The 14,628-nt window shown below is 44.1% G+C and overlaps 1 protein-coding gene across 1 annotated transcript in view; it reads right to left on the reverse strand.

The window, feature by feature from the left end:
* The window catches only part of Kansl3 (KAT8 regulatory NSL complex subunit 3), a 40,028-nt gene extending 26,205 nt beyond the window's left edge, over positions 1-13,823 (reverse strand). The window contains 3 exon segments of the mRNA XM_090336419.1: positions 9,598-9,768; positions 12,860-13,124; positions 13,362-13,823. Of these exon segments, the coding sequence (XP_090192545.1) occupies positions 9,598-9,768; positions 12,860-13,074 (386 nt within the window). The 5' untranslated portion in view covers positions 13,075-13,124; positions 13,362-13,823.
* Positions 13,824-14,628: the final 805 nt, after the last annotated feature.

Consider the following 14,628-nt stretch of genomic DNA (forward strand, 5'->3'; position numbering starts at 1 on the left):
TGGAAAAAAAACCCAAGGACAGTGCTCAGGCCCTGAGCTCAAGCCCAGGACTGGCCAAAAAAAAAGAGAGGAAGCTGAGGCATGGGTGGCTCATGCCTGTAATCCTAGTTACTCAAGAGGCTGAGATTTGAGGATTCTGGTTCAAAGTCAGCCCGGGCACTAAAGACTGTGAGATTCATCTCCAATTAACCACTAGAAAACCAGAAGTGGCTTGATGGCTCCAGGGGTGGGTAACCTTGAGCTGAAGAGCTCAGGGAAATTGCCCAGGCCCAGAGTTCAAGCCCCAGGACCAAAAATAATAATAATAAAATTTTTTTAAAAAAGGAAACTGGTAACAATTTTTGAAAATTATAGTGGTTAGTGGACCCAGATGAGATAGATCAAGATAGCATTTCATATCCATAGGGATAAAGACACTAAGACAATCACTTGAAAATCTAAATTCCTAGACCTCTTTTTACACCAAAATAAATTTCAGGGGCTGGGAGTGTGGCCTAGTGGTAGCACGCTTGCCTAGCATGCACGAAGTCCTGCATTCAATTCTTTAGTACTACATATACTGAAAAAGCCAAAGTGGCACTGTGGTTCAAGTGGTAGAGCACTAGCCTTGAACACAGAGAGGCTCAGGGATAGAGCCTAGACCCTAAGTTCAAGCCTCAGGACTAGCAATAAATAAATTTCAGATGGGACAAACAGCTAAACATTAAAAAATAATACAGCCACCCAAGTCCTAGGGGGGGAATAGTGATATTTATCAATGTACCTACGTACCTACTTACCTACCTACCTACCTACCTACCTACTTACCTACTTCTGTCTGCCTTTGGATAAGACTAAGGATTATCCTACACCTAGAAGAAACAAAAATGTAACTGCATAAATATTTCAAACCTCTATTAAAGAAAGTATCATAAAGTCAAAACTGTGAAAAAACATTTGCCAGTGCATTTAAATGCAGAGGTTCTAGAAAATCATCAAGAAAAAGATGAACACAAATGTGGAAGCCAGATCTAAAGTAACATATACAAGGCTCAATGCACTTATTCACAAACTAAGGGAGGGTATACTTAGGGGAAGAATTCAAAAGGCATAAATCTGAAAAACTAGAAAGTACTGTTTATCTAGGAAATAGAAACATGTTGTTTGAGGGGAGAGAAAGGATGGCCTAGAAATGGAGGTAGGAAAAGCGAGCAATTATATTCAATTATATTCAAGTGAGTCATTATATTCAATATACACCAGTAAAAAATAAAAATATGTAACTTAGGGGTAGAGAGAGGAAAGGAAGAATTGGGGGAGCTTTAACAAAGGGTAATACTGACCAAGAGCCACTGTGCTTATAACCTGACCTCTCTGTACAAGTCCTCAGTAATAACAAAAAAGAAAAACTATATACAAGATGGGGAAAAAAAGGATAAGGAGATGGAATAGTCAATGGGACAAACAACATGCAAAGGCAGATCACAACTGAATACAGTGGTACCCGTTTGGTCAGCATATCACTTGGAGGTTGGAGGTTGGAGGGCTACAGCAGGATGATCCTGAATTTGAAGCTAACCTGGTTTTTCATGAGACTGTATTAAAAAAAAAAAGCTGGGCACCAGGGCTCATGCCTGTAATCCTAGCTACTCTGGAGGCTGAGATTTGAGGATCACAGTTCAAAGCCAGCCCAGGCACTAAAGTACATGAGACTCTTATCTCCAATTAACCACCAAAAAAATCAGAAGTGGTGCTGTGGCTCAAGGGGTAGGGCATTGGCCTAGAGCTGAAGAGCTCAGGGACAGTGTCCTGGCCCAGAGTTCAAGTCACACGACAAAAAAAAAAAAAAAAAAAAAAAAAAAAAGCTAGGTGTAGCATCTCACCTCACCCCCATCGTAACAAGTAAGAATTGGACCTAATGAAATACACCTGTCATTCCAGCTATACTGTAAGTATAGATAGGAGTACTGAGGTCTAGCCATGTCCAGGCATAAATTCAAGACCCTACAAGAAATGTACTCACTACTTTACATATGTAATTGTAACCCCTCTGCATATCACCTTGACAATAAAATAAAATTTAAAAAAAAAAGAGGGCTGTAGTGGTAAAGTACCCACCTAACAAGCCCAAGGCCTTGAATTTAAACTCTCTAGTAACACACATACACACACAAAGGTGCACCTGCTCCATTGTTTGAGCCACACTGTCCCCTTAAAGTTTCTTCCTTTGATGGGAGGGGAGGGGGGAAGGAGAGCGCTATGTTGGATATTTGGAACTGCCACTTGCTTGCTCCTGAAAAGCTATTGGCAGTTGCAGACTAGAAGTTAAAGATTGATAATTTGTAGCAGCTTTCTCATAACAGCTTATAAATGATGTAAAATTTGCACTCAGTGAAGTGGGTCTAACTTGAAATAAAACTTGCTCAAATCTTCCTATTAGCAAAAGGTAGAAAATATATGTGATTTGAGGAGAACTAGAATACTAATTTACAATATTTAGATCAGATACAAAGCTGGGCTAGAGGCACTGCAAAGGTAGTAAGGTAGTAAGAGTGCCCACTCAGCAATCAAGTTGAGTGAGTGTAAAGCCCTGAGTTAATACTCCAGAAATTGCCAAGGAAGGAAAGACAGAAAATGAGATATAATTTAGGAAGCATCAACAGTGTTTCCAAAATTCTCCTACTCTTTAGTGTACAAAATGATGTTTTCTCTGTTTTTCTTGCTCTATATTTACTGAAACCCAAAATGAGAGCAAGGAAAATGATAGGAACACCAGGGGAAGATAAAAGTGATTTAGGCTAAAAGACATTTCTATCATGCACTAATGACAGCAGAAATTAAAATTTAAAACCACAATGTTCAGTCTAAAATCCTAGAAGAAGTTCTTAGGATTGTTATTGATACATAACAAAGTGATCCTAAGAATTGAAACATGTTCTCTATATTTTGTCAGCTTCGTGGGAGGCTGTAAAATTAAGTGGGCAGAAAAAGTGATCTAACCCAAGATTAAGATAAAGAGCTTGGGAAAGATATAATTAAGCCAAAATGTAAAAACAGGAGACAGAATTTTAAATGCAAGTCTAAACAGTCAAATAGCTGATGGGAACCAGTGAGTCAACTGGCCCTTCCTCACCCCACGTAAACCTATTCAATTTTCCTGAGTGCCAACATTCCTTTTCTTTATTTCTAAGATGAGATCAGAAATCCTTTGTTTTCCATGCTCTGACCAACTCCAAATACACTGACCTGTGGCTCATCCTATTCAAAGTAGGCAAAACAATACACCGTCACAGAAACACCTGTGGTTTCTTCCTTCCTGCTTTCCTGTTTTTGGAGAAAGGGTCCCACCTCAGCCTCCCTAGTGCTGGGATAACAGAAATATACCACCATGCTAGACATACCTGACAGTTCAAAAAGATAAATCAAAGGAAAGTTAGAAGGGAAAAGAATAGGGAAGGGAAGAAAAACAAAGATCTTGGACTCAAAATCTCAAATATTCAACCTAAGATTCTCCATATATATGTAATAATTGGGGAAAGTTTAAAAAAGGAGAATGAGTATTTTTTTTTTGTCTTCTAGAATTCAAAAGTTCTGATTTCTAAGATAAGACAGCCTGATTTCTTCCTTCCTTCCTCTTCCCTCCTCCTCCTTTTCCCTCCTCCTCCTCCTCCTCCCTCCTCCTCCTCCTCCTCTTCCCTCCTCCTCTTCCTCCTCCTCCTCCTTCTCCTCCTCCTCCTCCTCCTCCTCCTCCTCCTCTTCCTCCTCCTCCTCCTCTTCTTCTTCTTCTTCTTCTTCTCTTCTTCTTCTTCTTCTTCTTCTTCTTCTTCTTTTCTGCCTCCTCCTCTTCTTCTGATAGCAGGCACGGGCTGGGCACGGTGGCTCATGTCTGTAATCCTAGCTACTCAGGAGGCTGAGATCTGAGGATCAAGGTTCAAAGCCAGCCTGGTACAAAAGGATCTGAGACTCTTATCTCCAATTAACCTCTAGAAAGTGGGAAGTGGGACTGGCTCAAGGGTAGGGTGGTAGCCTTGAGCTGAAGAACTCAGGGTTAATGCCCAGGTGGAGTTCAAGCTCCTGATGCAGAAAAAAAGAAAGAGCGAGCGAGCGAGCGAGCGAGAGCGAGAGCGAGCGAGCGAGCGAGCGAGCGAGAGAGAGAGAGAGAGAGAGAGAGAGAGAGAGAGAGAGAGAGAGAGAGAGAGAGAGAAAGAGAGGAAAGAAAGAGAGGGGCCGGGAGTTTGACCTAGTGCTTGCCTAGCATGCATGAAGACCCAGGTTTGATTCCTTGGTACCACATGCATAGAAAAAAGCTGGAAGTGGTGCTGAAGCTCAAGTGGTAGAGCTCTAGCCTTGAGAAAGTCCAAGGACAGTGCTCAGGCCCTGAGCTCAAGCCCAGGACTGGCAAAAAAAAAGAAAGAAGAAAGAGAGAGAGAAAGGAAGGAAGGGAAAGAAAGGAAGAGAAAGAAAGGAAGAAAAAGAAAAGAACGAAATGTCTCAAAATCCATTTAAGCAAATGCTGGTAAATATATGTCAAAAACCTTTCAAAAGCTGAACATCTTATAAAACTTGCCATAGACCAAACATGTAAAGCAATAAAGGGGGAAAAATGCTGGATCAACTCAGGAGTATATTACTATCCCCCCAAAATTTAATTTAAAAGATCTCAAGTCATATGACTATGACACACAGACTAAGAACATAACTCAAGTGCAGCCAGCTAAGTTCTTCCATGAGAGACTGGACAGTAAATATATTAAGGCTTTTTAGGACATCAATTCCTGCCATAATTATTTAACTGGGATTGTAATGGGAAAGTGCCATGGGTAATATTTGTTGAATGCATATAGCTGTATTCCAAAGAAGTATTCATTATGGACGTTGACACTTGAATTTCATGTGTCATGGAGTACTATTCTTATCTTGATTTGTGTTCAACCATTTAGATCAAAAAGCATTCATGAGGGCTGGGGGTTTGGCCTAGTGGTAGAGTGCTTGCCTAGCATACACGAAGACCTGGGTTTGATTCCTTGGTACCATATACTTAGAAAAAGCCAGAAGTGGTGCTGAGGCTCGAGTGGTAGAGTTCTAGCCTTGAGAAAAATCCAAGGACAGTCCTCAGGCCTCAGGCCCTGAGCTTAAGCCCAGGACTAGAAAAAAAAAAAAAAAAAAAAAAAGCATTCATGAAATATTAAAAAAAAACAAAAACATTTAAAAAACACCAAAACAAGCAATGGGCCAGATTAGGCCCATGGATCAATTTGAGAAGCCCTGATCTAAAGTAAATCAAGCAGAGAAATCTAAACTAATTCAACAAAATATCAGCTAGAGAAAATTAGTTTGTTGGGAGCCAATCTATAGTCCATGGAATTCTCGATGTAGGGCTTTATACAGAAATAAAGGAAGCAGCAGCCAGGTACTGGTGGCTCACGCCTGTAATCCTAACTACTCAGGAGGATGAGGTCTGAGGATCGAGGTTTAAGACACCAAAGTCTGTGAGACTCTCATCTCCAATTAACCACCAGAAAACCAAGGTGGCACTGTGGCAGAGTACTAGCCTTGAGCTGAAGAGTTTATGGACAGTACCCAGGCCTAGAGTTAAGCCCCAAAACCAACTTTAAAAAAAGAAAAAAGAAGGGGGGGGTGTGCCTGGGAGTTTGGCCTAGTGGTAGAGTGCTTGCCTAGCATGTACGAAGACCCAGGTTCAATTCCTCGGTACCACATATATAGAAAAAGCCGGAAGTGGTGCTGAGGCTCAAGTGGTAGAGTTCTAGCCTTGAGAAAATCCAAGGACAGTACTCAGGCCTTGAGCACTGGCAAAAATAAATAAATAAATAATAAAGTTGGTGGAAAGCTTCAAAAAAAACCTTGAAAGATAAAATAAATTAAGAACCGTGAGCCAGGTGTGGTGGTAGTACATGCCTTTACTCTCAGCACTCGGGATACAGACAGAAGGATCTGAGCCACCCTTGGGCTACAAAGCGAGTTAAAGACCAACTTGAGGCCCATAGGATTACAGGCATGAGCCATGGTGTCTGGCTCTCCCATGCATTTCCTAAAATTGTAAGGCAGTAGAAAATGACCACAAAGGGACATATCCCAGGGAGTCCATATTTTTCAGTCACTAATGGGCCTCTTTTATTTGGGGGAGTAGAGGTGAACCGAGGCTTGAACTCAGGACCAAGGTGCTACCACTGAGCGGTTTGTTTGTTTTTGTTTTTTGCTAGTCCTGAGGCTTGGACTCAGGGCCTAGGCACTGTCTTTGGGCTTTCTCAAGGCTAGCGCACTACCTCTTGAGCCACAGCACTACTTCTGACTTTTTCTGTATATATGGTGCCAAGGAATTGAGCCCAGGGCCACACTCCTGTCCCTGTCTCTGAGATTTTTTTTGCTCAAGGCTGGTGCTCTACTACTTGCACCACAATTTCACTTCTAGCTTTTTGCTAATTAACTGGATAAAAATCTCACAGACTTTACTGCCCAGGCTGGCTTTGAACTGTGATCCACAGATCTCAACTTCCTGAATAACTAGGATTAAAGGTGTGAGCCTGGGCCTAACTCTTTCCTGCAGAGGGTATGGCAGTCAAGAATACTGGGCTCTGGGGGCTGGGAGTATGGCCTAGTAGTAGAGTGGTTGTCTAGCATGCATGAAGACCCGGGTTCGATTCCTCAGTTCCACATATATAGAAAAAAAGCCAGAAGTGGTGCTGCAGCTCAAGTGGTAGAGCTCTAGCCCTGAGAAAGTTCAAGGACAGTACTCAGGCCCTGAGCTCAAGCCCAGGACTAGCAAAAAAAAAAAAAAATACTGGTCTCTGAGCTGGGTGTGGTGGCTCATGTCTGTAAGCTACTCAGGAGGCCAAGATCTGAGGATCAAAGTTCAAAGCCAGCTCGGGGACTAAAAAAACTTGAGACTCTTGTCTCCAATTAACCACTAGAAAATGGGAAGTAGGGCTGTCATTCAAGGCATAGGGAAGTAGCCTTGAGCTGAAGAGCTCAGGGAAAGCTCCCAGGCCGAGTTCAAGCCCCATAACCCACAAAAACAAAACAAAAGAATACTGGACTCAGACAGCTTGATTTAAACAAATCCCAGACCCATAGTTTTCTAAGGTTTCCTATCTCTGGGCTGCTTCATTTTGTGAAATATAGATGAAAGAGATATATCACCAAGAGTCCCTGAGAAAACTTTAAAAAGAGAACCCTGGGGCTGGAAGCATGGCCTAGTGGGAGTGTTTGCCTAATATTCACAAAGCCCTGGGTTCAATTCCTTGGCACCATGTACACAGAAAAAGTCAGAAGTGGTGCTGTGGCTCAAGTGGTAGAGTGCTAGCCTTGAGAAAGCCCAAAGACAGTGCCGGGCTCTGAGTTCAAGTCCCAGGACTGGAAAGAGAGGAAGGGAAGGGGAAAGAGAGGGAGGGGAGACACATATGAAGTACTTGGAATAGCTCTTTGTTTATTACTATCTTTGTATAGTTTATTATTATTAACTATATCAGTGGGAATAAATGCTTTTGCTGAATTTCTTGACCCTGACAATATTATAGAAGCTGACTTTCATTCACAACAATTTTCCTCTTCATCAGAACTAAAGAGCATTTCTTCCTACGATATTACATTAATTCCAATTCAAGACTCCAACCAACTTCTTGGCAAGTGGGGGGGGTGAGGGAGGGCTGTGTGTATGCATATGTACACTAGTACTAGAGCTTAAATTGGGGGCCTGGGTGCTGTTCTTTAGCTTTTATCACTCAAGGCTCTATCAAACCACAGCTCCACTTCTAGTTTTTTATTGCTAGAGATAAGAATCCTATGGATTCTCCTGATTTAGCTAGGACCATAAGCAAGAGCCACACAAATGGCTAGCTTCAAAATCTTGTATGTGTGTGTGCACACAGACACATGTCTGTACAGGTGTATTGGTCCTGGGGCTTGAATTTAGTGCCTTAGCACTGTCCCTTAGTGTTTTTGCTCCAAGATAGAGCTCTACCACTTGAGCCATAACTCCTCTTCTGGCTTTTTGCTGGTCAACTGGAGATAAGAGTCTCATTGACTACCCTGCCTGGTTGAACTGCAATCCTCAGATCTCAGCTTCATGAGTAGCTTGGATTATAAGCATGAAACATTAATGACAAGCAAAAGTCTATTTTTTTTCCTTTTTCTTTTTTGGAGGTCATAGGGCTTGAACTCAGGGCCTGAGCGCTGTTCCTGAGCTCCTTTGCTCAAGGTTAGTGCTCTACTACTTTGAGCCACAGTGCCACTTCCAGTTTTCAGTGGTTAATTGGAGGTAAGTTTCAGACTTTCCTGCCAGGCTGGCTTTGAACTGCAATGCTCAGATCTCAATCTCCTAAGTAGCTAGGATTTCAGGAATCACCAGTGACCCGCAAAAACCTATTTTTTAAAGTTCTTAAAACATGTTTTTTGGTTGTTGTTTTTTTTTTTTTTTGCCAGTCCTGGAGTTTGAACTCAGGGCCTAAGCATTGTCCTTGGGCTTTCTTCAAGGCTAGTGCTCTACCACTTGAGCCACAGCATTACTTCTGGCTTTTTTCTAGTATGTGGTTCCAAGGAATCAAACCCAGGTCTTTGTGCATGATAGGCAAGCAATCTACCACTAGGCCAAACTTCCAGCTCCCATTATTGACTTTTTATATGATTCCAAGACATTTTCATTATCCTGGTTACAAACTAGAATAGAATTAAAAGTATGTTTGTAAAAATTGTACTTCTTGGGGCCAGGAGTTTGGCCTAGTGGTAGAGTGCTTCCCTAGCATGCATGAAGACCTGGGTTTGATTCTATAGAAAAAAAGCCAGAAGTAGTGCTGAGGCTCAAGTGGCAGAGCTCTAGCCTTGAGAAAGTCCAAAGACAGAGTTCAGGCCCTGAGCTCAAACCCAGGGCTGGCAAAAAAATAAAATAAAATAAAATTTTGTACTTCTTGTAGTAAGGGTGACTCCTATATGATGTAAATCTTAAAGCTAATCATATCTACAAAATTTAATTCATTTATTTATTCCACAAACATTTGGGGGTGAGGGGAAGGAAGACAGGATCTTGTTATATGCCCAGGCTGACCTAGAACTTGGCAGTTCTGCTCTACCTTCCCAAGAGCTGGGATTACAAACATACACTACTAATCTCAGCAAGTAAACTGTGTTTTTAGTTTGTGTTGTGATGCTGAGTAGAACCTAGGCCTCATGTATCCAGGCAAACACTCTACCACTGAGCTACAGCATCCTCTGACCTACTTCTTTTTTTTTTTTTTGTAATGAGAGGAGGTCTCACTACATTGCCCAGGCTGGTTTCAAATTTCTGGGCTCACATGATCTTCTTGCCTCATTCTTCCCAAGCAGCTGGGACTGTAGATAGCCAATACTGCATCTGCTCTCAACAAACATTTATTATATGCCTTCTGTGGGGCAGGCAGTTTTCTAGTAGCAGTGATAATGAGATAGCCGAGATGCAAGCCCTGCTCATGGTAGAATGAGCTATAGAGTCAGAATGCAGAGTGAAAACCATTCTGACTGAGGTGGTTACAAACGAAATAAATTCCTAATGAATGTGTTTCAATGAAGCTGATGATACAAAATAATGACAGGGGTAACAATTAATCCAGCGGGGACCCACACGCCTACCTGTTAACATGTTCCTCCCAGTCTTCTGGTGGGGGAGGGGCATCTGCATCCGTCCTGGCAAAGATGACGTGTCTCTCACACTCATTCATCACACTTCGTGCCTTCTGGTTGTCATAGAGTGGCATAGGAGTTGACGTGACTGTCTCCACATCTATTGGGACGTCTGATTCACTGCAAATAGGTGAGGAAATAGGACCAGGCCACCCATACTTCACACAACACAACAATCATTTTCATCTTTCCCAAATTTGCCTAAACCTCTGGCCTCTTTTTGGTATGTGTTGTAGGAACACGAAGTCATTTTAAGACTATACAAAAAGTGACAAACAGGGGCTGGGAGTTTGGCCTAGTGGTTAAAGTGCTTGCCTAGCATGCATGAAGACCCGGGTTCGATTCCTCGGTACCACATACATAGAAAAAAGCCAGAAGTGGTGCTGAGGCTCAAGTGGTAGAGCTCTAGCCTTGAGAAAGTCCAAGGACAGTGCTCAGGCCCTGAGCTCAAGCCCAGGACTGGCAAAAAAAAAAAAAAAAAAAGTGACAAACACCATTTAGAAAGAAAGGCAAATGTAAGCCACATGTAACTGATTAACTTTAAATCAACAAAATCAACCAGAATGAAAAAATTAGTTTTCAACACACTGATCACATTTCAAGTACTCAGCAGATATATGTGGCAAATGCCTACAAAAAGGATATCACAGGATTAGAACATTTCTACTACTGCAGAGATTTCTGCTGGACAATACTGTCTGAAAGTTTAAATATTCACAAAAACTCTCTCTTTTGTTAACAAATGAACTGGTAGTTAATGCTATGCTTGTAAAGTCTGTAATTGTCTAAGAACAGACACTTGGAATGCAGACACCTTAAGTTATTTAACTCATTTTGTACAAATATTAAAACAGAAATGAATATAAACCAGTATGTGAATCTAAAAATGGACATTAATGAAACTCTAGGAGCATGAGGTTCCTTCCCCACTCAAAGATCACTGCACCAATGAAGTCATCTGACATACTATGTCAATCACACTGGTCTGTGGTGGTCTACTAAACATACTAACTTCTGGAACTCAATGCTCTTACTGCACACGTTTCCAGTGATTAGAAAAATTATATCAATATGAAATCAAGCAAAGAAATACATATCTAAGATTTGGTGGTGGGCATTATCTCTTATCTTCTCGGGGCCAGACATTGGGCTAGCATTTGGACAGGTACTATTACAGTCAATTTCTGAAAATTCAAAGTCATCTTTCAAAAACACATAATTCATTTCAATGACTTCTTACCATTCTTAGAATCAAATTCCTACATGAGGTAGCCTCTGTCAACGTCTATCTCCCACTTATAGCCTTCCACCAGATTCCACCACAATGACCTAAAAAGAGTTACTACAATATGCCAAATTTCTACTTGCAGGGCTAAAATATGAAGTCAAAGCCCTATCTGAGGAAAAACTTTTCTAAGTACCAGACCAACTCTACTGAAATTGGACACATGAATTTCAATGTCAACAAGAAGCTTTCCATTACAGGATGAAAGTATTTTGAAGGAGCTTTTGAGGAGCTTTTTAAAGAGCTTCTGAGTTTATTCCAGGCCAGAGGCATCAGAATTCTGCTAAAGTCACAGACCCCAAACTCTAAAAAATAACAAAGGCAACAAAGTGCCAACATTTTTGAAAATGAAATAAAAACCACTGTTCTATATATGCTAAAACAACATCACAGTCCTTCTAGCTAACCTCTTGGGACTAATGGGAGTGAGCAAGGATCTAAAGAAGCAAAATACCAGATTTCTAGTCCCTAACAAAACAAACATGTGCTTGAGAAAAGATTAAATACAGCCAGCCACGCATCAGTGGCTCATGCCTATAAATAATAGCTACTCAGGTGGTTGAGATCTGAGGATCAAAGTTCAAAGCCAGCATGGATAGAAAAGTCCTCATGAGGCTCTTACCTCCAATTAACCACTAGAAAACCAGAAGTGGTGTTGTAGCTCAAAATGGTAGAACTCAGAAATAGTGCCCAGGCCCTGAGTTAAGCCCCATGACCAACAAAAATAAAAACAAAAGATTACACATTAGATGAGACTGAAAACAAAACTTTTCCAAAAGTTTATAATTAAGGACATAAATTGATCAGAACAGCCTGGGGACTGAGAGCATGGCCTAGTGGTAGAGGGCTTGCCTAGCATCCACAAAGACCAGGGTTCAATTTTTCAGTACCACATACACAGAAAAAGCCAGAAGCGGTGCTGTGGCTCATATGGTAGAGCGCTAGCCTTGAGGAATGCCCAAGGACAGTGCTCTGGCCCTGGGTCCAAGCCCCAGGACTGGCAAAAAAATAAAGTAAAATAATAATAATAGAACAGCCTGTGCTGGGGGTGGTGGTGGTTCATGGCTGTAATCCCAGCTACGCAAGAAGCTGAGGTCTGAGGATACAGTTCAAAGCCAGCCCAGGCACTAAAAAGTCTGTGAGTCTTATCTCCACCAGAAAACTGGGAGTACAGCTGTGGCTCAAGTGGCTAGGCTTAGGCCGAAGAGCTCCAGTGCCAAAATCCAAGTCCCATGACTGACAACAACAACAAAAAGAATAGAACATATCAACAAACCTTGAAATAGAATAAACCAATGCTTCAAAGCTTGAAAGAATTGCTAAACAGTATTACTTAGGACAAATGCAAATTTAACATCTATCAGATAGTAAATTCATATTTCTTTTTTTAAAAAATTGCTTTCTTATAATATAGGCTGGCTGAAAACATAATTAGATTTAAAAATTTAGATTAACTCATGGTGGCTATTCTGAAATAAGGTAAAAAAATGGGGGAAAAAAATCTTTGGAGAATTCTCTCCTAACCTTAGGAAAAGCAAAATATTTTAAAAAGGCTGTTTCTGCACTGCCAAGCAAACCAGATGCCACAATGAAACTGACAGGGGTCCTTCCTGTGTGGGAATCTTTCACAATTCAACTTTTCAACTTTCTCTTTACTTTTCTATTTCCACACAAGCCTTATAACTTAAATGGAATTGGACTGTTTGCTTTCTTCTGCCTTATTTTTCTAAATCTTGTTAGCGGTCTCCTGTGCAGATATTTACATTTTGGTCTGATATGCTTATGCTGCAATGCCTGAACTAAGCAGCCAAGCTCCCTGGAAGATATGCCCCAATCATCCAAGAGAAAATCCTCTCAAGCCCTACCATTTGACTACTGCTCAACTGCAGCAGCAGGCAGCCCTTAGGAAGGAAGCCCCAAACTCACATGGTGTTTTCATGTTGCCGCCTTGGTGTAACAAAGAGCATGCGCGTGGGGCGGGCACTACTGGCATCTGGATGGGCACTCCATGGCTTGGCATAGCTATGATCCAGAAAAACGAGGTCCAGCTCTCGCTCATGCACTGACAGCTGGAACAGCAGTGAGGTGCCCATGCGACGAGCTGAAGTCTGGAAGTCCCTTTCCCCACCCCTGTGGGCCATTTCAGTAGAGGGGCAGCTGGTCAAAGCATGAGCATCCGCATGCTAGTCATCTGCAAGTGAAAAGGGGGTGCGTCAATTTGAATATTCAAATTGTCTCCCAACTTAGAATCTCTGCTTACTTTTGTGACCCACGGTCATACATAACGAGTACTTGTTCCATAGAGAGCACTTGAGCCTGAGATTCCCGGCCCTCCACCAACACCACCACACACCCGGACTTCTTCCTTACTCCATAGCTACCCACCCTGGGAGCTGGGAGCTGAGCGGACTCCAGCGTTCAAAAACACCTCATCTGAGCCGGGCGCCTAGCTGCTCAGGAGGCTGAGATCTGAGGGCGGCGGTTCACAGCCAGCCCCGGCACTGAAGATCGTGAGACCCTGATCTCCAATTAACCACTGGAAAGCCGGCAGTGGCGCTGTGGCTCCAGGGGAGGGCGGGAGCCTTGAGCTGAAGAGCTCAGGGACAGCGCCCAGAACCAGGGTTCAAGTCCCACGACCGACAAAACGAGCCAAACCAAAACCATCGCCTCATCCGTACGGACCGGCAGGAACAATCCTGCCAGCACCATAACGCCCTACAGGAGTGGAAAAGACTTTGGGCAGACGGCAGTAATCTTAGAAATGAATTCTTCAGGGGAAAAAAAAAAATCAAGACTCTCACGTCCATTCTGTAAAAACAAGGTGGCCGAGGCGGGCGCTTGGTGGCTCGCGCCCGTAATGCCGGCTACTCAGCCCAGTTCACCGAGACTCAGCTCCAGCGAACCACCAGAAAGCCGGCAGTGGAGCCGCGGCCCCGGTGGGGGGCTCCAGCCTGGCGGCGCCCAGGGCTCGACCCACACCAGGACTGGCACCAGGGCGTGTTCACATGTGTACACACATCTACCCACGCGCGCACCTGAGCACGTGTGGGTCATACAGATCATGCAGATCACACATCCAACCTCCGGACCCCGCGGCCCCCGGACGCCCTTTACTCGCACACACACCCCCCCGCCAGTCTCGCCACGGTTATTTACGTTCAACACAAGTTTGGCAACGGCTTCGTTCTGGACTCGCTGGGACCGCGTCCCCGGCAGCCCTCGTCGCCACCGCCCGGGACCCCGGGTACTCCTGGGGGACCCGCCACCGGGCCGCCAACCCTCACAACGGCCCCCCAACAGGCCCGGCTCGCCAACGACCCGGCCCCGGGCGGCGAGAGTGCGCGGCGGGGAGGAGCCGCGGGGAGGAGCCGCGGGCCCCCCCCTCCCGCTCCCCCCACCCCGCCCGCCAGGCCCGCTCCGCGCCCGGCCGCCCCGACGCGGCTCCCGGCCACACACGCGCGGCCGGCCCCAGCCCTCAGCCCCGGCCTCCGGTCCGCGCATGCCGGGAGAACGAGGAGGCCCCTCGCCGCCACCGCCACCCGCCACCGGCCGCTCCCGCCGAGGCCGACCCAGGCCTCACCCGCAGTCGCCCCGCCGCGCGCTCGCCCGGGCCAGGCCCCAGCGCGCGTGCGCACTAGCGCCACCGCATCCCGGCCCCAAGTAAAACGCGGAAGCGGATGCCTGGCTGGGGAGCG

Source organism: Megascapheus bottae, chromosome 7 (genome assembly GCF_031878675.1).
Source record: "Megascapheus bottae isolate mThoBot1 chromosome 7, mThoBot2.hap1, whole genome shotgun sequence".
NCBI classification, from domain to species: Eukaryota; Metazoa; Chordata; class Mammalia; order Rodentia; family Geomyidae; genus Megascapheus; species Megascapheus bottae.